This window comes from Prionailurus viverrinus, chromosome F2 (genome assembly GCF_022837055.1).
Source record: "Prionailurus viverrinus isolate Anna chromosome F2, UM_Priviv_1.0, whole genome shotgun sequence".
In the NCBI taxonomy this organism is placed as follows: Eukaryota; Metazoa; Chordata; class Mammalia; order Carnivora; family Felidae; genus Prionailurus; species Prionailurus viverrinus.
In genome coordinates, this window is record NC_062578.1 from 786,396 (window position 1) to 807,240 (window position 20,845).

General features: G+C 38.9%; 1 protein-coding gene and 1 non-coding gene across 8 annotated transcripts in view; both read left to right on the top strand.

The window, feature by feature from the left end:
- The window catches only part of SPIDR (scaffold protein involved in DNA repair), a 509,126-nt gene that overhangs the window by 419,075 nt on the left and 69,206 nt on the right, over positions 1 to 20,845 (top strand). For all 7 annotated transcript variants that reach the window (XR_007148501.1, XR_007148502.1, XM_047841985.1 and 4 more), the window contains one exon: positions 15,682 to 15,822. Coding sequence is in view for 5 of the 7 variants with exons in the window: in XM_047841985.1 (XP_047697941.1) it covers positions 15,682 to 15,822 (141 nt within the window). In the remaining 2 variants the exon portion in view is untranslated. The remainder of the gene's footprint in view (positions 1 to 15,681; positions 15,823 to 20,845) is intronic.
- On the top strand, positions 3,329 to 3,432 carry LOC125156835 (U6 spliceosomal RNA). The gene has a single exon (XR_007148810.1). It is a non-coding gene; the product is annotated as a U6 spliceosomal RNA (small nuclear RNA).

The window sequence follows — 20,845 nt, forward strand, 5'->3', positions numbered from 1 at the left end:
CAGTTTGTGATTGTATATTTATGTGCATATTAGGTGTTTCCCGAAGGAGGCACAGAGGGCAGGGTCTATGTAGCTCATTGCCAGATTCCTAGTGCCTTGCAGGCAGCCAGAGCCAGCAGCAGTCCTGCTGTATTTAGCACATAAATAAGTGGATCATAGATTTACTAGATGCCACCCAAAAGCCAGAGCACTGTTTTGGTATACAGTGAAAAACCCACAAGTGCCATTGTTATTAAGAATCTTGTGACATTTATATCATGGCTCTGTGGACCTCTGTGCCTCACTGCATTTCTTTTGTCTGACATAGCAATTGTGTTCAAACAAATCAAGATGTCTTTTAAGAAAAAAGAACAACTCACACTCAAGTCTGCAAATTTAGGATGGAAACTTTCCAAATACTCTCAAAACTTATAAATAATGGCTAAAGAGCCATTATGCTTTCCTATATAGCACAGGCAAAATATCCATGGGATCATAATTTCTCCTGGATGTAAATTGAAGAAAAAAATAGAAGATTGCCTTCAGAATAGCAGAGTGAGGACACAGTGAATTCTGTCCCTAACAAATATTTTAGTTGGAGAAAACTTTAAAAATCATTTAAAGCCTCAGGAAGTTTTCCTAAAGGCATACAGCAAATGGAGAAACATTCCATCAATAGAACCAAGAAAGTCTACTAAGTGTCAGAAAGAACAAGGAGTCCGTGGCCCTTGAGACATGATCCATGCCCCCACCAGCCCAAGTTGTCTTAAGAAGACTGTTCTGGGGGCACCTGGGTGGCTCAATCGGTTAGGCGGCCGACTTCACCTCAGGTCATGATCTCACGGTCCGTGATTTCAAGCCCCGCGTTGGGCTCTGTGCTGACAGCTCAGAGCCTGGAGCCTGTTTCAGATTCTGTGTCTCCCTCTCTCTGACCCTACCCCGTTCATGCTCTGTCTCTCTCTGTCCCAAAAATAAATAAACGTTAAAAAAAAAAAAAAAAAAGAAGAAGACTGTTCTGGGGTTCTGCTATAGTACTGCAGTCAAGAAGAAGCCCCCACTCCCCTCAGCTCACACAGTCTAGGGTAGAGTTTCACTGTGGGAGATCTCCTAGCCCACGTTGCAGCTCTACCCCAAGTGTGGTGGGCCAAGAATACTGGCCCAGTTGTCCTATCCCAGCTCACCCATAGGACAGAGGCACCAGAGCAGAGAAGCAGTCCCAGATCAGTGTTCCCACCCCCACCCCAACACACACTCTGGATCCGAAGTGTAACTCCAGGAGAAGGAGACTCCATCCTCACCCCCGGGTCTGTGAAGTGGCACAGAGGTTCTGCCCAGAGGACAAGAGGTTATAAGGAAGAAGAGCCCTATGGCACTGCCTGAGAGAATTGACCTGTTTTGAAACAGAGTACAATCCTCTGCTCAAGGGTGTTGTTGAAAGTAATGGGGATCTTGGTGGAGAGCAATTCCAAGACCGCCTATAGCCCTGTGATACTGTGTCAATAAAGAGATGACCAAGCAATCAGCAGTTTTAACAGAGAGCATCAGGGAAAAGACATAGCCAAGAAGAACCCTCCTAGTATCACAGTAAAACTTCCAGACTCAAGAAGGGTGTGCTCAGCTGCCCCCACTCAGGAGCAATCAGAGCGACCCACAGGGAAGATTTGGAGTGCAAGCCTCACTGGCGCTGCAGGCCTCAGCACCCCTGCAACCATACTAGGTGAACAGTAGGCTGCTCTGACCCAGGAGCAGCTCCTAGGAAGCTAGACTTTAAAATAAAGGAGACGCATCCCTGGCAGTTTGGCAGCCCAAGGCCATGCCCTCCCAGGAGTGACTCCGAAGGAGTAATACAAGCCCTGGCTGATGGAGAGGCAGGAGCACAAAATCCCACCTCCTTGAACCATGATAGCAACCTCCAAGGTGTATACACCCAACGGCAAAGAGTAAAAACCTAACTTCCAAGCGGGCTTAAGCACAACCTTTCAAAGTAGCTTATGCTGACCTATGGGCGACCCCTAGGTAACCATGTGAAAAGATTAAAACCAAACAAACAAACAAAAAAAATCGGAGCAGGAACATCACATACTGCAGCCTGCAGGAAAAAGTTCAGACAAGTCACTAAATAACTGATTAACAACAGTACCAACCCCCTGGGGTAGGCGAGTTATCCATATCTAGAGTTGCCACAATACACTGTCAAAAATGCTCAGTTGTCAACAAAAAATTACAAGATTTATGAAGAAACAAGGAAGTGTGGCCTATACACAGGAGGAAAAAAGTGCAGGCAGCTGAAGGGGCCCATATGTTGGACTTAGCAGACAAAAATTTCTTTTCTTTTATTTTATTTTATTTTATTTACATTTTATTTATTTTTGAGAGAGAGAGAGAGAGAGAGAGCACAAGTGGAGGAGGGGAAGAGAGAGGGAGACATAGAATCTGAAGCAGGCTCCAGGCTCTGAGCTGTCAGCACAGAGCCCAACTCGGGGCTCAAACCCACGAACCATGAGATCATGACCTGAGCCGAAGTCAGTTGCTTAACCGACTGAGCCACCCAGGCACCCCAGCAGACAAAAATTTCAAAGCAGCCATTATAAATATGTTTAGAGAATTGAAGGAAGCCATACCTCAGGAGTTAAAGGGTGGAATGTTGACAGTGTCTAATCAAATGGAAAAAATCAGTAAAAAGATACAACTCTAGGAACACTTGGATGGCTCAGTTGTTTAAGTGTCTGACTTCAGCTCAGGTCATGATCTTGCAATTCATGAGTTCGAGCCCCACATTGGACTCCACTCCTGTCAGCACAGAGCCTGCTTTGGATCCTCTCTCTCTCTCCGCCCCCCCCCCCCCCCATTTTCTCTGCCTCTCCACCATTGGACTCATGTGCTCTCTCTCTCTCGCTCGCTCTCTCTCAAAATAAACAGAAGAAAAAGATATAGCCTATAAAAAAGAACCACATGGGATGGGGCGCCTGGGTGGCGCAGTCGGTTAAGCGTCCGACTTCAGCCAGGTCACGATCTCACGGTCCGTGAGTTCGAGCCCCGCGTCGGGCTCTGGGCTGATGGCTCAGAGCCTGGAGCCTGTTTCCGATTCTGTGTCTCCCTCTCTCTCTGCCCCTCCCCCGTTCATGCTCTGTCTCTCTCTGTCCCAAAAATAAATAAACGTTGAAAAAAAAAAATTTAAAAAAAAAAGAACCACATGGGAAATCTAAAGTTAGAAAGTGTAATAACCAAAATGAAAACTTCACTAGATAGACTCAGCAGTAGATTTGAGCTGACAGAAGAAAGGTTGTGAATATGAATCCAGAGTAATTGAGCTTGCACAATGTGAAGGAGAGAGGGGGGAAAATGTCGAGTACTCACTTTGGCAGCACTTACACTAAAATTGGAATGGCACAGAAACTGCTATAGCCTCTGCACAAAGATGACATGCAACTTTGTGAAACATTACATATCTTTTTATTTAAAAAAATTTTTTTAACATTTATTTATTTTTCAGAGAGAGAGAGAGCGTGAGCAGGGGGAGGGCAGAGAGAGACAGAGAGAGGGAGACACAGAATCCAAAACAGGCTCCAGGCTTTGAGCTGTCAGCACAGAGCCCGACAAGGGGCTCGAACTCGGGAACAGAGAGATCATGACCTGAGCTGAAGTCAGACACTCAACCAAGTGACCCACCCAGGCGCCCTGAAACATTACATATTTTTAAGACTTTCATCAAATTTAAAATTCTTCCCAAAAAGAGTATGGTAATTTCAATAGGATGTTAAAACTCAATCTCAAATTTATGACTACAGAGTATTTTAGAGATTCAGAGTACTTGTGAAGACTTTTAAATAACTCAATCTTGGCTCAGTTGGTTAAGTGTCTGGCTCTTGATCTCTGCTCAGGCCATGATCTCACAGTTTATGAGTTTGAGCCCCACTCGATTCTGTCTCTCCCTCCCTCTACTCTTCCCCTCTGCTCTCACTTTCTCAAAATAAATACATTTTAAATTAATAAATACTCAATCTTTATGAAGAAAGAGGACACACCAAAATAAATCATTTCTGTATGATTATAGAAATCTCCCAAATAGCAAATATCCTTAGAGGGGAAATAAAAGAATGAAGAAAATGAGGGGTGCCTGGGTGGCTCAGTCGGTTAAGCATCCGACTTCAGCCCAGGTCATAATCTCGCAGTTCGTGAGTTTGAGCCCCACATCTGGCTCTGTGCTGACAGCTCAGAGCCTGGAACCTGCTTCCCATTCTGTGTCTCCCTCTCTCTCTGCCCCTCACCCACTCGCACTCTGTCTCTTTCTCTCAAAAAATAAACATTTAAAAATATTTTTTTTAAGAATGAAGAAAATGAAACAGAACCTCATAGAGATGTGGGACACCATTAAGTGCACCGACATACATGTAATGGGAGTGGTAGAATGGCAGGAAAGTTGGGAGGAGGGTGCAGAAAAACCATCTGAGTAAATAGTAGCTGAAATGTTTCAGATTTGACTGGTAAACTTTACTCATCTGGAAGCAGCTCAAGTGTCCATTAATAGATGAATGGATAAAGATCTGAGGGGTGTGTGTGTGTGTGTGTATTTACTAAATTTTTTCAAACTTTTGATAAATCATTCAAATCTCATACAGATTTTTCAAGGAAAAAAAAAAAGAATCCCTGTCAACTTATCATATGAAAATAATATAGTCAATTGCTTTGAGAAATGAAATTAAATCTACTATGAAAAGTAAAATTAAAGGTCAGTATCACTCATGGACATAGAAAAATCCCAAACAAAACATAGCAAATAGGATCTTGGCTTTATCTCAGGAGTAAAAAACAAAAAAAAATTGCTTTAACTTAAAAAGCTATAATTGTCATTTACAACATTATCAGAGGAAAGAAAATCATATAGTCATTCCAATTAATATGGAAAATGCATTTGATAAGATCCTATACCCAGGCATGATTTAAAAAATTTTTCAGCAAACTAGGAATGTTTAACCTGATGAACAATATCTACCAAACATCATTCTTAATTATAAATGTTTTTTTTTTCACCGTTTATTTATTTTTGGGACAGAGAGAGACAGAGCATGAACGGGGGAGGGGCAGAGAGAGAGGGAGACACAGAATCGGAAACAGGCTCCAGGCTCTGAGCCATCAGCCCAGAGCCCGACGCGGGGCTCGAACTCACGGACCGCGAGATCGTGACCTGGCTGAAGTCGGACGCTTAACTGACTGCGCCACCCAGGCGGCCCTCATTCTTAATTATAAAACACTGAAGACATTTTATTCAAAATCAGGATAAGTATGCCCAATGTCACTAGCTTCTCTTCAGCACTGTGCTGAAGGTCCTAAAGTGCAGTCAGAAAATATAAATTAAAAAAAGAAAAAAAAACAAAAACATAAGGGTTAGGAAGCCTGAAGCAAAGTTGTCATAATGCACAGAGGACATGATTACATAAAACTTCATAAAAAGTATCACAAATAATATTAGTAAGATTGAGGGATTAACAAAAATTTTCTGTATAAAACTCCAACTGTATTTGTTTACACCAGCAACATGGCAACAAACAAACAAAAAAAACCATTTAAAATAGCAAACAAAATTGCAAGTGATATAGACATAGATCTAACAAAAATGTTCAAGAACTGTATGGGGGAAAATCTTATTATAAAATTGGCCTAAGGACCCTGCCGAGGAAAAATTGGTCTACTTGTGCCAGTCACTGTGCTAAGCCCTGTGTTACTGTTTTAATGCTCACAACAGCCTCTCAATTAGGATCCCTTATTCCCATGTTAAGATGAAGAAATTCAAGTTCATGCAGTAAGTAACTTTTTCAAGGTCCCAGAGTTACTCACATGGTATTTCTTTCCTCCCTGGGAAGCCATTTGTGTTCCCTTAAAACATGATGCGCTTCATGGGGAACATCTCTGGTGAGTCAGGAAAAACAAGTTGATCAGGGAGGGGGCCCTTCTCTGCTGACACCTATCACACTAGCACTGATTTTAGGAGATGGTATCTACTGAGCAGGAAGCAGCAACGAGTGGGTGGAATTTTTTGTATGCTGCTGATAAGCTAACTCTGGTTTGGACTGTTGAATGCCACAGTTCCAATCCATTTGAACTAATGAGGACAGTGACTCCACCTCAGGCCTGAGCTGGTGAGCCCTGAGCTTCAGCTGAGTGAGCAGGGCACGGCGGGAAAGCGTGTGTGGCCAGGCATGAGGAAAAAAGGGAGAAGGGAAATATTACTAGCTCTTCTCTAGGGCAGAAGAGTAAGAGCACCATTCCTTGGTTATTTGAGATAAAGGCAAATACCAGAACAGATTTAAGGAAAGGGTATTAGTTAATTCCTCTTCTCGCCTCAACACAAGCAAATCTCTCTAGTTTTATAAAGCAGATCCATGGAAGTTTTTATATTCATCTTGACTTTTGCATATATTATTAAGCAGTAATGCTTACAAAACTGTGCAGGACACATCAGTATAGTCAAGCAGGCATTAACTGAACTCGTATAGGACCACTCTTACAGGAAGTCTAGGACTTCCTCCTTAGGAAATGGAGCCTGATTCCCCAAGACTCTGCCTTAGCCTCCCTAATTAGACATGGAACAGAGAGGCAAGTTGGTGATGGGGTAATTAAAGGTGAATAGACCTTTGAGGAAAAAAACAAAACAAAACAAAACATTAAAGCACTTACTCCCAAAGGTTATGATAGGAAATGGTCTGCGGACCAAAAAAGACATTATAAATTCAACACGAAAATGTATACTTTTATCCTTGCTTTCACATAGCATACTGTTTTAAATAGGATAATATTATGAAAGAGTAATCTTGTGTTCTTTCCCACTTGGGTCTTGGATTAAAGTCATACAGTATCAAACAGTTAATAAAATTACTTTCAAGTGATTTAAGAGTATTTCTTTTTCATTTTATTACACTAGCAGACTTAGAAAATAATTAGCATAAATTCCTTACATTCTGACCTTAATATTCTAATATAATTCTTGTCAAAACATTTAAAAGTATCTTTTGAAATTTGTAGAGTGGATAAAGTTCTTCTAGATATGATTTACGTATATTTTAAATAGTTTGACTTAGCAGTAGGAAAAATCGTTGCCTCTCTATAAAGATTAGATTAAGATATTCTGGAGTGTCATCATGCAGTTTGCCGTGAGCTAATTCCTTGTTGCATTCTTGGTGCTTGCCTTGCAAACTAGAATGCTAGTTGCTCTCAGATGTTCTCTTCTGTTCCACTCCACAAAATTAATCACTCTTCTACATTCGTACAACTTGTTACTGTAACGTGATATTATGGCACAAAAATACCAAATCAAGTGCCTTGCATTTAAGACCTGGTTCAGTTATCTCCATATGGTCTTGGCTAGGTTTTTTAAAAACATTCTAAGCCTCACTTTACTCATCTGTCAACAATGCCTAGTTTCCTCAGGTGAAGGATTAAATAGACACTATGACAATGCTGTAATTAGCCATAATACATTATATTAGTGTTAGGTGTTAACGTTGCTCAAATCTTTTGATTTTCAAGTATATTTCTATTTGACTCCTTCCCTCCTTACATATCCTACAAAGTTTAAGCTCAGTGAGCTTTAAATGAACTCACTAGTGAGTGAATAAGTGATTGAATATTTCTGTGAACACTGTATACAGTTAAGTATTATGTGAGTTTGCTGTGTGTGTGTTCACAACACAGCCTCATTCAATCTCTCAAGCATGGAAAGAGTTTTTATTGAGAGCCTGCTCAGATAGAGAACACGGGAGCATTTTCAACCCTAATGTTTTCAGGGTGGAATTAATAGTTAATTTGCTTGTGGTTCCTTGTAATGGAGATTTCATGAAAAAGGTAAGATTTTAAGTTTTGGTTCATGAAACACTAATAATGTATTTGTTTCCTTTTTAAAAATATCCAAATGTATTTATAATTTCATACTCTGAGAGTTGTCTCTAAAAGCAAGTGGTTTTCAGGGGCGCCTGAGTGGCTCAGTTGGTTAAGTGTTCGACTCTTGATCTTAGTTCAGGTCTTGATCTCAGGGTCGTGAGTTCAAGCCCCACGTTGGACTCCATGCTGGGCATGAAGCCTACTTTTAAAAAAAGTGCAGAGAGCAGTCAATTTAAATAAATGTATGTATGTATGTATGTATGTATGTATGTATGAGATCATTTTCAGTATTTGTTGAAGATGCACAAGAAAACATGTGCTTAAGTTATATCAGTTTTCCTTTGAAAGTTCATAATGACAAGGGGAAACGCCTCTTTGCAAAGGATAATATTTTTCTAGTGGATTTTTAAGCATTTGATTCTTTCTCATTGTTTGCCTGTTGTTAGCACAATGAGTTAGAACTGTAGCAACTTCCATAGGTAACAATAAGTTTTCCAATCTCTTCTCCATAATTATCGTATGTTTCTCCAGTGGAATTTTCTTCAAGTTGTCTCCTCTACCCTTTTTTTTTCCTTTAAACAACTTTTTGAAGGTACAATTTATATGCAATACAGTTTACATACATACAATAGAGTGCACCCATTTAAGCATATAGTTCATTGGGTTTTGACAAATACATTTACCATGTAGAGTCACTTCATAGTGAAGTCATAAACTATTTCCGTCACCCCAAAAAGTTTCCATATGCCTTCTGCTGTCAATCCTGCCTGGCCCCAGTTCCAGGCAACTACAGATCTGTTTGCTGTTACTGTAGAGTCATTTGCCTTTTCTATAATTTGATATAAACTGTTTTTTATGTTTTTTCCACTCAGCACACTGTTTTCAAGATTCATCCTTGTGTCAGGTGTTTGTTTCTTTTCTCTACTGAGTAGTATTTCATTATAAAGATACATCACAATTTATTTATCCATTCAACTGTTGTCTTGTTACCAGTTTGGGGCTGTTATTTAATGAAGCTACCATCAACACCTATCTGTAATTTTTTTGTGCAGATATATTATCTTATTTATTTTGGGAAAATCCTAGAGTAGAATGACTAGCCATGTGATTAGTATATGTCTAACTTTATTAGAAACTGCCAAAGTTTTTTCTAAAGTGGCTTTAACATACATATTTCCACCTAAAATATGATTGTTTCAGTTCTTCCATGTCCTCAACAAAACATGATACCGTCAACCTTTTTTTATTTCCCTCTTTCCAGTATATATATATATATATATATATATATATATATATATATATAGTGGTATCTCATTGTGGTTTTAAGTTGCATTTCCTTTTAAGTTGCATTTCCTTTTTGCATCTTTTTATGTGTTTATTGGCCACATGTGTTTATTGGCCATACTCTTTGATGAAGCATTTATTCACATGTTTTGTCCAGTTTGTTTTACACTGAAGTGCGATTCACCTGATATAAAACTTACAGTATTATACAGTCACCATTTCCTTCTGTTCGAAAACATTTTTATCAGTCCAAAAGGAAATCCCATATATATAAAACAGTTACTCCCTATTTCTGTCTCTTCCTACCCCCTGGCTACCACCATTCTCTGTTCTGTCTCTATGGATTTAACTGTTCTAGATATTTCATAGAAATGGAATTCATGATATTTTGTATTTTTGTAATGTTTATTTATTTGAGAGAGAGCATGAGCAACAGAGGAGCAGAGAAAGGGACAGAAGATCTGAAGCGGACTCTGTGCGCCCGATGTGGTACTCGAACTCACAAATGCAAGATCATGACCTGAGCCAAAGTCAGACATTTAACCAACTGAGCCAGCCAGGTGCCCCATGATTTTGTATCTTTAATCCATTTTTGATTGGATTGTCTTCTTTTATTCCTCGTAATATAGAGTATTATTATATTATTATTATCAATAATAAGTTCTGTAGTTCTTTATGGAATCTAGACACAAGCTCTTTGTCAGTTTAGCGCTTATGGTTTGCCTATTCATTTTCTTAATGGTGTCTTTTGAAGAGCAGAAGTTTTAATTTTGGTAATGTCAAAATAATTTTTTTTCTTTTATAATGTGTGTTTTTGTGTCTTAATTGAGAAGTATTTACCTACTCCAAGGTTAACAACAATTTTTTCTCCTGTGTTTTCTCAAGTTCTAGATTTTATATTTGGATATATGATCCATTTTGAGTCAATTTTTGTGTATAATGTGAGATAACGGTTAAGGATTATTTTTGTTTGCATATCCAATTTTCCTACTACCACTGTGGCAGATAAAAAGGACTAAAATAAGAAAAACAATTAGTTGCAAGTCTGTCCAGGAAGCGATCATATCCTGTCCCCCTAGTCTACACTGTTGAGTGGTCATTCCTGCCTTACCCTGGTATGTAGTGGGTATTTAAACACAAGTCTTTTCTGAGGAATTTTCTCATCAACAGGAGATATAAAGATATTAACATCTGAGATTCCCCAACTATAAAATCACCCAGCTCATTCAACGCATGGTTGATGAGTTCCTCTTCCTACCCTTTGGGAGAATCCAGGAAGCTTGTTAGAGCTTGGTCTAAGATAGGAACAGATAGGAGAGGCCTGAAGAAAGCTTCTTAAATGAAGTTACGATATTGCAACCATAAAACAAAAAAGAACACTGTCAAGGGGCGAGAAAACATCTTTCATAGCTTAAAAGAGAACTGTTAGAATTTAAACATATGAAAAGTAGAAATTATGAAAGTTCTAATTAGAAGCATTGAAAGCCAAAGTTGAAGAAACTGCCAGAAAGAAATGGAAAATAAGAGAGAAAAGTTAAGAAAATTAAAGAACTTGTCCAGGATGTCCAATAACCAGAATGAGAGAAAAGAAAAAATAAGAATTGTCAATGAAATGACTTAGAGTAGATGTGATTCCACTGTGAAGGGGCTCAGTAAGGATACCACTCACCCAGTGTACCGAGGAATTGTCACTATTCAGTGTCAGCACCCTGGGAACTAGAACAGAGCTCAGCTCCCCTACAGAAAGGAGGAAGACAAGCAGTATTGGATTTGGAATGGAAAAATTATTTCCAATCTAGAAATCTATACTCAGCCAAACTACCCGTAAAGTTTGAGGATAGTTTAACAAAAATTTCATGAACGTTTAAAAAATTTTAGCTCCCTGGGGCGCCTCAGTGGCTCAGTCAGTTTAGCCTCCGACTTCGGCTCAGGTCATGATTTCCCAGTTCATGTGTTCAAGTCCCACGTCAGGCTCTGTGCTGACAGCTCAGAGCCTGAAGCCTGCTTTGGATTCTATGTCTCCCTCTGTCTCTACCCCTCCCCTGCTCTCTCTGTCTCTCTCTCTCTCTCTCTCTCTCTCTCTCTAAAAAAAAAATAAATATTTTTTAAAAATTAAAAAAAAAAAATTTAGCTCCCAATCCCCCCTTTTCAGGAAGTTAGAAGATGTGACCTACTAACTTACAGTCAATTAAAAAAGGAAGATATGAGGGATGCCTGGATGGTTCAGTCAGTTAAGCGTCCAACTTTGGCTCAGGTCATGATCTCATGGCTCGTGAGTTCGAGCCACAGAGCCCAGAGCCTTCTTCAGATTTTGTGTATCCCTCTCTCTCTCTCTGTCTCTCTCTGCCCCTTCTCCATTCGTACTCTGTCTCTCTCTCTCTTAGAAATAAGTAAACATTTAAAAAAAAGTTTAAAAAGGAAGGTATGAGATATGGAAAGTAGGACACTGAACATGCTAGAGCAGCAAAGGAAATCCCTCAGATTTTCGGACAAGCGATCCCAGGTTAACTACCATGCCACAGGTGGATGTTAACCAGTCTAGACTGGAGTCTAGAGGCTCCAGGAGCAGAGGCTCCAGGAGAGCCCTTTCAAGGCAGAGTACCTGTAAGGTTCAGCACCCTGAAGGAACACTTTGGTAGTTGACAGAGGTATATAACTTATGATAAGTACATAGAAAACTAATTCAAAGAGGCACCTGGGTGGCTCATTCAGTTAAACCTCTGACTTCGATCCAGGTCATAATCTTGCTGTCTGTGAGTTCGAGCCCCACATCAGGCTCTGTGCTGGCAGCTCAGAGTTTGGAGCCTGCTTCAGATTCTGTCTCCTTCTCTCTCTTCCCCTCCCCTGTTCACGCTCTGTCTCTCTCTCTCTCTCTCTCTCTCTCTCTGTCTCTCTCTCAAAAATAAATAAACATTAAAAAAGATTTTTTTGGCTCTGTGCTGACAGCTCAGAGCCTGGAACCTGCTTCACATTCTGTGTCTCCGTCTCTCTCTGCCTCTCCCCTGCTTGCACTTGTGTGTGTGTGTGTGTGTGTGTGTGTTTTCCTTCTCTCTCTCTCAAAATAAATAAACATTAAAAAAAAGATCTACATAGAAAAGGAGAAGTGATCATGTTTTATTATATTTAAAGCTACAAATTCCCTAAAGCATCATTATAATCCATAAATTTTGGCATGTCTGGTATTTTTATCCCGTAGTTCAAAATACTGTCTCTTTTCTACTGAGATTTCATATTTGACCTATGAGTTGAAAAGGATTCAAATGGAGGATTTTTAAAGATACCTATTTTCACTTGGTTTCTCTTTTAATTATATTATAGGCAGACAATGTGTCCCATACAATACTGACTCTTCGAAATTCATTCAGACCTGTCTTCGGCCAATTGGTCACATTTTATAAATGTCCTATGTGTGCTTGAGAATGCATTTTCTGTAATTGTGGGAAGTTTTTCTGATTGCCTATCCAACAAATCAAACTTTTTAGGTATATGCAAGTTTTCCAAATCTTTACTAATTTTTTCCTCAGATTGACTTAATACTTGGCAGAGGTATGTTGAACTCTCCCACAATGGTGTTGGGTTTGTTCACTTCTCTCTGTAGTTGTGTGACTTTATATATTTTGATGCTGAGAACATAAAGATTTAGAATTATATGCCTTCCTGGGAAATTAAACTTTTTTTGAAATCAATATTAGTGACCTCTCTATCCTTAATAATGCTTTCTGTCCTAGAATCTATTTAGTTAAGTCTCAGAACTACCTCCTCGGCTTTCTTTTGGTTAATATTTACCTGAAACATTTTTTTTTCACCCTTTAAACCTTTCTGTGTTTTAGAAGATTTCCTGTTAACATTTTTTTTCTTCAAACTGACCATGACAAACTGTGCCTTTTAATTGACAAGTTTAAATCATTTTTATTCCATTTCTAATATACATAGACTTATGTCTACCATTATACTTATTACCTTACATTTTCCTGCCCTTTTTTTATGTGTGCATTTATGTGTGCATTTTCTTGAGGTTGTACTGTTTCTCGTTTGTTTGTTTTGGGGTGTTTTTTTTGGTCTATATTTCTCATTCCATTTTTTTCCATCTAGTAATTTGGAATTTATACACCTATTTCTTTTCTTTTGGTGATTATCCTTGAATTTTTACCAGATGTAAATATTTAATGAAATCTTGAGTTAATATCTTAATCCTGCTGTGAGTGATATGAGCACTTGGAAACATTTGAACTTCATCACCCCATTTGACCTACTTGCTCTCCATTTCCCATTTTTCAGCTCCCCCACATTAATTGATGTTGTTGATGGTGGTGTTATTTTATTCTACTGTGTTTGTTTTGTTTATATTGTTGGTCAGTAGTCCTTGTATCTTTGACCTTTTTTTCCAGAATAATGTCCTTCTTCCTAAATTACATAATTTAGAAATTATTTTAGTAATTATCTTAGTAACTAGTAAATATTTCAGGCTGTGTAGGTGGAAAATGTAGCTAGTGTTTATCTAAAAATGACTTTATTTTACCATCATTCTTGAAAGATAGTTTTGCAGGTACACAGTTTTGAGATGGCTTCCAGAATTCTTAAAATATTTCACTGTTATCTGGCTTCATTCATTGCTCTTGAGGAGGTTGGTGTAAATCAAATTTTTATTCCTTTGTAGATAGTCTGTCTTTTCATGCTTTTTGCTTTTAGAATCTTTTCATCGTGTTTGATATTCTCTAGTTTTATTACAGTGTGTGTCCTAGGATGGGTTTCCTTTTAGTTGTACTGCTTGGTATTTGTTTTTCTTCCTGGATCTTTGGATTCATTTCTTACATTAGATTTCCCAGTTACTAAATCTACAAACTATTGCTTCTTCTTCCTCTCTCTTGTTCTTCTGAAATTCCTATTAGACAAATGTTAGACTTTCTCATCCTATCCTCTGTACTTCTCTTTTCTCTCACATTTTTTATCTCAGCTCTCAACATACATTCTAGGTAATTTATTCAAATTTGTAACCCAATTCACATATCCATACTCTTCAGGGACATGTAACCATTTGTCTACACCTATTTAATAACATTTTTATTTCAGTAAGTGGAGTGTTTCCTTTTTGAAAGTTCTAATTTTATTCTTCAAACCTGCCAAGTCATTTTGTACAGCTTTTTGTCTTGTATTACATCTTCATGAATTTCCTTTTTTTAAGATAGTTATTCCATACTTCATATCTTTAAATTCTAATATGTCAAGTTCTCAAGAGGTCTATTGTTATTATTATTTTTTTTACTCTTCCCATGTAGTGGTTTGTTTCCTATGAGGTGATTTTTATTGGAGTGCATATTTATTTGATTTGGCTTTACTCCATGACAAGTAATGATCAAATTAAAGGTGGTTTCCTTCACACAAGATTTCCATTTGCTTTTTTTGTGAACCAAGGGGGCCCTGTGGGCCTGAGAGGGGAGACTTAATCATGAAGCCTAGTTTCTAAGCATGTTTATAGTTCACTACTTCATATTTAGTATTCCTTTGTTCATTTGTCATCTTCTCTTACCCAACATGCACTTTCCTGTACACCCTCATCTTTAAAATAGTTTTGTTCCTCACACTCTCTTTGGTGGTGTTATTTATTACCTAAATTTTCTTCAGGCTTCAGTAAATATTTTCTGAGAATGTTTCATATCATAATAAGTAAGACTTCATTTCCCTGAATTATGAAGTGAGAGGATTGGAAATTCAGTGATAAATAGGTTTTTATAGGGATGCCTGTGTGGCGCAGTCAGTTGAATATCTGACTCTTGATTTCAGCTCAGGTCATGATTCCAGGGTCATGGGATTGAGCTCCAGGTCAGGCTCTTTGCTGAGCATGGAACCTGCTTAAGATTCTCTCTTTCCCTCAGCCTCTGTCCCCTGCTTGTTCATCGAGAGAGAGAGAGAGAGAGAGAGAGAGAGAGAGAGAGATTTTTTTAAGAAAAAAGAAAAGAGGTGTTTATAAGTACTGCCCTTTGAACTTAAAAGTTGGGGGGAATCCCATCATATCACTGGATATCCATCATGTCTCTGTTGCTGCCAGCAAGGATACTGGTTTTTATCCTACTGGGATATGCATGTCTGTGAATATGTACTTTCTCAGAGAAAGCCCCTTACTGTTCTCATCATAATGTTAACACTGAAGGTTTTTCATTGTTGAGCATCCATGCAAAATATAAATGTTTCCTGTTATAAAAGGCAAGATAAAAATGGGGAAGAAGGATACCCTTTTTGGGACAGTGGCAATATATTTTATTTGAAAGGATGATCTTCCTCGTGTGCTTTTAAACCACATTTGGCTTAGGGTTTAGTTTTATGCCAAAAGAGAATTCTGTTTCCTTCCATATGAGGTGGATATGGATCCAAACACCTGTAAGTACAAATCTAAAAGCGCATGTTTGAATTCAACTTCATTTACCCTGATTTATCCATTCAGGAAGATGATTTCAATGGATTCCTAGTGAAGAAGAAGGGAATCCTATTCTCTGTAGTGAATCAAAAACTATCTTCTTAAAAAAAAATGTGAATATTCTTTTGTAGAGTCTGCCTTCTCGTGCAAGATGCCTATGGAATGTTCAGTGAAGTATACTCTGAGGGCGCCATCTTGAAAGACCAACAGTTGGAAGGGAAATCCTGCAGCCTGATGGGAATGAAGGTTCTACAGAAGGCCACCAGAGGAAGGTGAGGACCCTCTGTAATTGCTGCAGTGACTGGCTCTTTAATTAGTGATTTATCTCTTAGTTTTAAGGGCAATAAACCAGGATCCTGGAGTTTGTCTATAAAACTAGGTCAGAGTTGAATAAAGCCCATAAAGTACTTCTAGGGGAAAAAATTATAATTAGCAACAAAAACAGTTATACAGGTTTAGTGACTCCTAATTTTATTAAAAATTAAGAAAATACAAAATGTTATATATATGTGTTTTAATCATAAAGATTTATTTTCTGTATACTAATTAAGAAATAAAACAGCTTCGCATGAGCCAGTTTATATAAACGAAAATATAACTTAGTGTACAGGCAGTTTATAAGCTTTAAATAAAACTCTTTAAGTTGTCACATCTTTTTGCTTTCCATAGTAAGAAAGTTTTGTTCTCTGTTAAGTTTCATGGTACCTTACCTTAAAATATGATTTTGGATAAGCAAGGTAGAATGGTACATAGATCTGGTCCAAACTGTGGCTATTATATCTCCAGTAATCATCTGAAATCTATGAATTAGGAAAAAGAAGGAACATTTTTAATCATTCTATTCAGTCATATAGAGAATTAGTATAAACAGTAAATTTGGGATGTTCTCTATTTTATTATAATCTCTCCTTCCTTGAATAGTGTGTTATTTTAACTCTTTTGATGTTAATTTTTTGTCTAATTGTAGGAACATCTGAGCTTATACCAGTATCTGGGAAAGAGAGAAAAAAACCATTATGAGTATATGATATTCTGATTTTAAAGCAGTTATGGATAGCATCCTCCACTGGTTTGCATAATGAACATTCTAGTCACAGTCATTCTAAATTGTGAGCATTTGGGGCACCTGGGTGGCTCAGTTGGTTAAGTGCCCAATTCTTGATTTCAGCTCAGGTCATGATCTCCCAGTTATGAGATTAAGCCCCTTGTCAGGTTCTGCTCTGACAGTGTGGAGCCTTCTTGGGATTCTCTCTGTCCCTTTCTTTGCCCCTCCCTACTCATTTGCGTGCGTGCTCTCTCTCTCAAAATAAATAAATAAACATTTTTAAAAAATAACTAAATTGTGAGCAGTCAGCATTCCCATTGGCCACGACTCTGTGTACCATCTGGCTTTCATATGGTACTGTGCAGGTGAGAGATGGCTCTGCCCAAGAGTTTGTTTTTCTAAAAGACATGTATTTCATTGAAAGATCCCCTATAAGCCCTAGTTAGATAGATAGGAGAACATTTTATTGAAGCATGCAGATTTATCTTATAACAAATGCTTTTATTTATGAAAGGGTGGCTGTATTATCATGCAGTTTCCTTATGGGTGGGGGGCAGTGCTCATTTGGAAAGCATATCTGTGTGTGTGAAAAGTTTAATTGGATCACATGAACCTTGTCTTTATTAAGGCTGAACCTCATCTGAGTCCTAAGTCTGAGAACTGCAAACCCCTGACAGACTATGCAGTTACAGTAAGTGGTATCGCTGCCTTCACAGGTGGACCTGACAGCCTTAACAGTATCAGGACCATGTGGGAGGTAATCTTCCTTGACGTCAACTCTACACATGAGCCTCCCACCTGAGAACACCAGGATACAAGCGGGGTCCCCATCACAGGAAGTCCTCCCTCCGAGGCAGCAGCCTTGCTCAGGGGCCGGGTTTCCTGTGTGCTACAGGCCAGACAGAGGCTGCTCTGGGAGGCTGACTTCTTGCCAGAGACCACATAGCACACAACTTCTCGTGGCATTCTACCGGAGAATGACAGAGCCAGGACTGCCATCCAGGAGTCTTTGGCTCTGTAACGTTCATGCTCTTTTACGACATACACTCTATATATGTGTTCCTAATATTTAATCTACTTCTTTGAGGGTCACACTGGGAGCCTTACTGCTACCTACAACATTCCCATAGAAAATGTTTGTTTGTTTTTTTTTTTTTTTCCCACAGGAAATACACTGAGTGTGGCAAATAATTCATTTACAAACTTTTGGAACCCATACCATTTTTCAGTTGGTGGCTAAATATTTGATTTTTTAGGTTGGAATTAATTCCTTTACTTCTATATTTAATTTTATTTTGACGCACAGCTATCCAAATAAATGTTTAGATTGTCTTTTAGAAGCTATATTTCTTCAAAACAAATTATTAGATCATTTAGGAATGCTGGATGTTATAATTGCCTGTTGGTGATATCATCCATTGTCAGTCATCCATCCATGGCCCCGTCAACACAAATTGTCTCTTTTATTTTCCCCCAAATTATTGTGTTTCATAGCAACTCTCGTAAACTCTAACAAAATATACTTCTCATAAATCTGAACAAAGTACTTTTTCCCAAAATTGAAGCTAAAATGATTAATTGTAATTATATAATTCCAGTACCTAATACAGAAAATAACTTTTTTGCCAGTTGGAAAATAGGGTTTTTTTGGGGAAAAATCATGAAGTCTTTTTGATCTTGGCTACCAGAATTCATCTAATCCATACTTCCAGTGAGGGGGAAAATCACTACTCCCCTACAAGGCTGTGAAGGGGACTGATGGCCTCAGAGCTGTCCAGTCACACAGACGTGTTTTGGACCAGTGTGGGGGGGACACTGCTCTGTCCACCTGCCTCGTTTGAGAAGACTTGCAAAAACAGAGCAATCATATATTTTGCACTTCCCTGACATAGTTTTGGAGTTGTGTGCCCATACTGACTGCTTAAAGCAAAAGACATCAGAAAAGCAGCCTGAATTTAAAGGGAAAGAAACACTATTTTCAAAAAAAAGAAAAAACCCCCTGCTGAGGCATGCTCACTGAGCAGAATGTGGAGTTCTGCCTATGCTCTCTTCCCCTCCAGAGTTCTTCCTGCTCTTTCTCCAGTGACTTTCTTCTCCTAAGGCATGTCCCCTGACCTTTGTCTTCCCACGTGGCCTGTGCAGCAGTTTAGTAGGTCAAATAAGCTGAAAAGTCACATGACTTTGATGTCATGATTCTATGTATGACCTTTATCTTTTTATTGTTGATTATTATCTGTTTTTATTTTTATATGACAGAGCAATACTGAAAAGGAAATTTTGTGAAATATATGTTAACCCCATAGGTATGGAAAATATAGCTAGCCAAATTTTTTGTGGGGGAGGGAAAGTTCTTTCAGTTCAAAATCCTGCTATATTTATGTCCCAGCTTGTTAAAAACCCATTAAGCTCTCTGTATCTAAAATGATTAACCTATAGGTGCTATTTGATTTAGATCTGTGGATTGGCCCTTTAAGAGAAAATTTTATATAAGAGCACTTAGTACTCACTATTTACAGAAGACTCTGCCTCAGTGCCCAGAATGACGAGGAAGCAGCTGGCATGATCTTTGACCTTGACTGGCATCCTACTGAACAGAAAACTAGACGGGCACAAGTATTGAAGCTGTTAATGTTTTAAGTGACTAGATCCTGACTGGCTGATGTCAGATTTCATGAAAGAAGGTAGTCAGAACAAATGCTTTAAACATTCTGACCTGCCAGGAAAAAAAAAAAGCTGTCTTCAAATTGGTAACATGTTATCTGTGAGGACATATATATATATGTAGGATCAGGAAGGATGTTTGCAAAATAGGAAATGAGAGGGTTTATTGAAAAGATAATTCACTCATTTCTTCTGTAACTATTTAGTGCCTCTTGGTGCTATGCCCCTGGCTAGTGGCTGTAGGTAGCACTGAGCTCTGTGTTAAATTTTTGGGATTTATCCTAAACCAGAATATACTAAGGTATAAAGTCAGCTAGATAAAGCCTTAGGTTCTATTATTAGGGATTCTGCATCAATCCAAGAGAGAATTAGGGCCTGTGTGAAATTTTGAGAGAAGAGGTCATAAAAATGAAAGTGGAGTTAAGATGATCCTGCTGTTGTACCTCTAATGGATTTAAGATAGAAGGAGAGCTTGTGGCAGGGCTACAAATTTAGAAACGTCTGTAGCAGTTGAGGGGAAAGAGAACAAAAAACTAGTTAGGAACTAATCTTGAATTTCTGGTACCTGCAGGCATCTTTACCAGGAGTATAAAAATAGACCATTCCCTCCAAGAGCTCATGGGCCAGCAAGAGAGCCAGGGGTAACCCAAGCAGGCACTAAATTGGCAAGTGCCTGATACAGAAAGCTGTGGGCTAATAGCTGCCACCTTTGAAGGGGGCTCAGAGGGCAGGTCAAGATTTCAGAACCCTGAAGACAACAGGAAAGGCCTGGGGCTAAGGACTAGAATGAGGAAGAGAGAAGACAGGCTCCATTGTCTAAATATCCATTTACCTCCTTTGGAAGCCAGACTGGAGATCAGGAAAGCACAGCTGTCCCATCAGCTTTTGTGATAGAGTAAGGAGGTGGGCACTATGTGTGAGCAGGTGCGTTTCAGAAAATGATCCAATTAATAGTTACTGTTTTATAAGTTTTTGGTTTTTTGTTTTGTTTCGTTTTCTTTTGTTTTTGAGGGAGAGAGCATGCTCGTGTGGCAGAGCATGAGTAGGGCTGGGCTGGGGGGCAGGGGTGGGGACAGAGAGAATGAGAGAGAGAGAATCCCAAGCTCCAAGCTGTCCATGCAGAGTCCCATGCGGGGCCTGATGCCACGAACTGTGAGATCATGACCTAAGCTGAAATGAAGAGTCCGACGCTTAACGGACTGAGCCACTCAGGTGACCCAATTAATAGTTATTGTTTAGATGTCAACTTTTGTTTTCAAAGTAACAGATTAATCACTGATAAATTTTATACCAGAAGCCAAGCCTAGTCAACATGCTCAAATACTAACCCCAGAGCCAGGATACCAACGCCTTTTACAAGCCCCCATGCTGGTCCCCAACCAGCTGCATGTGTAGCCTTTTGTCCCACCACTCATGCATGCACCGTGTCCTATGCCTAGAATGCTTCGCTTTTCTCCTGGGCCTCATTGAAGACCTACCTTTCCCTCACAGGCCAGTCTTCAGGTGCTCCTTCATGAAGACTCCTGTCACCCGCACCCAGCACTGCCTCCTTTGTCTCCTGTAGCAGTTACAGCTGGGTCACCTCCTCC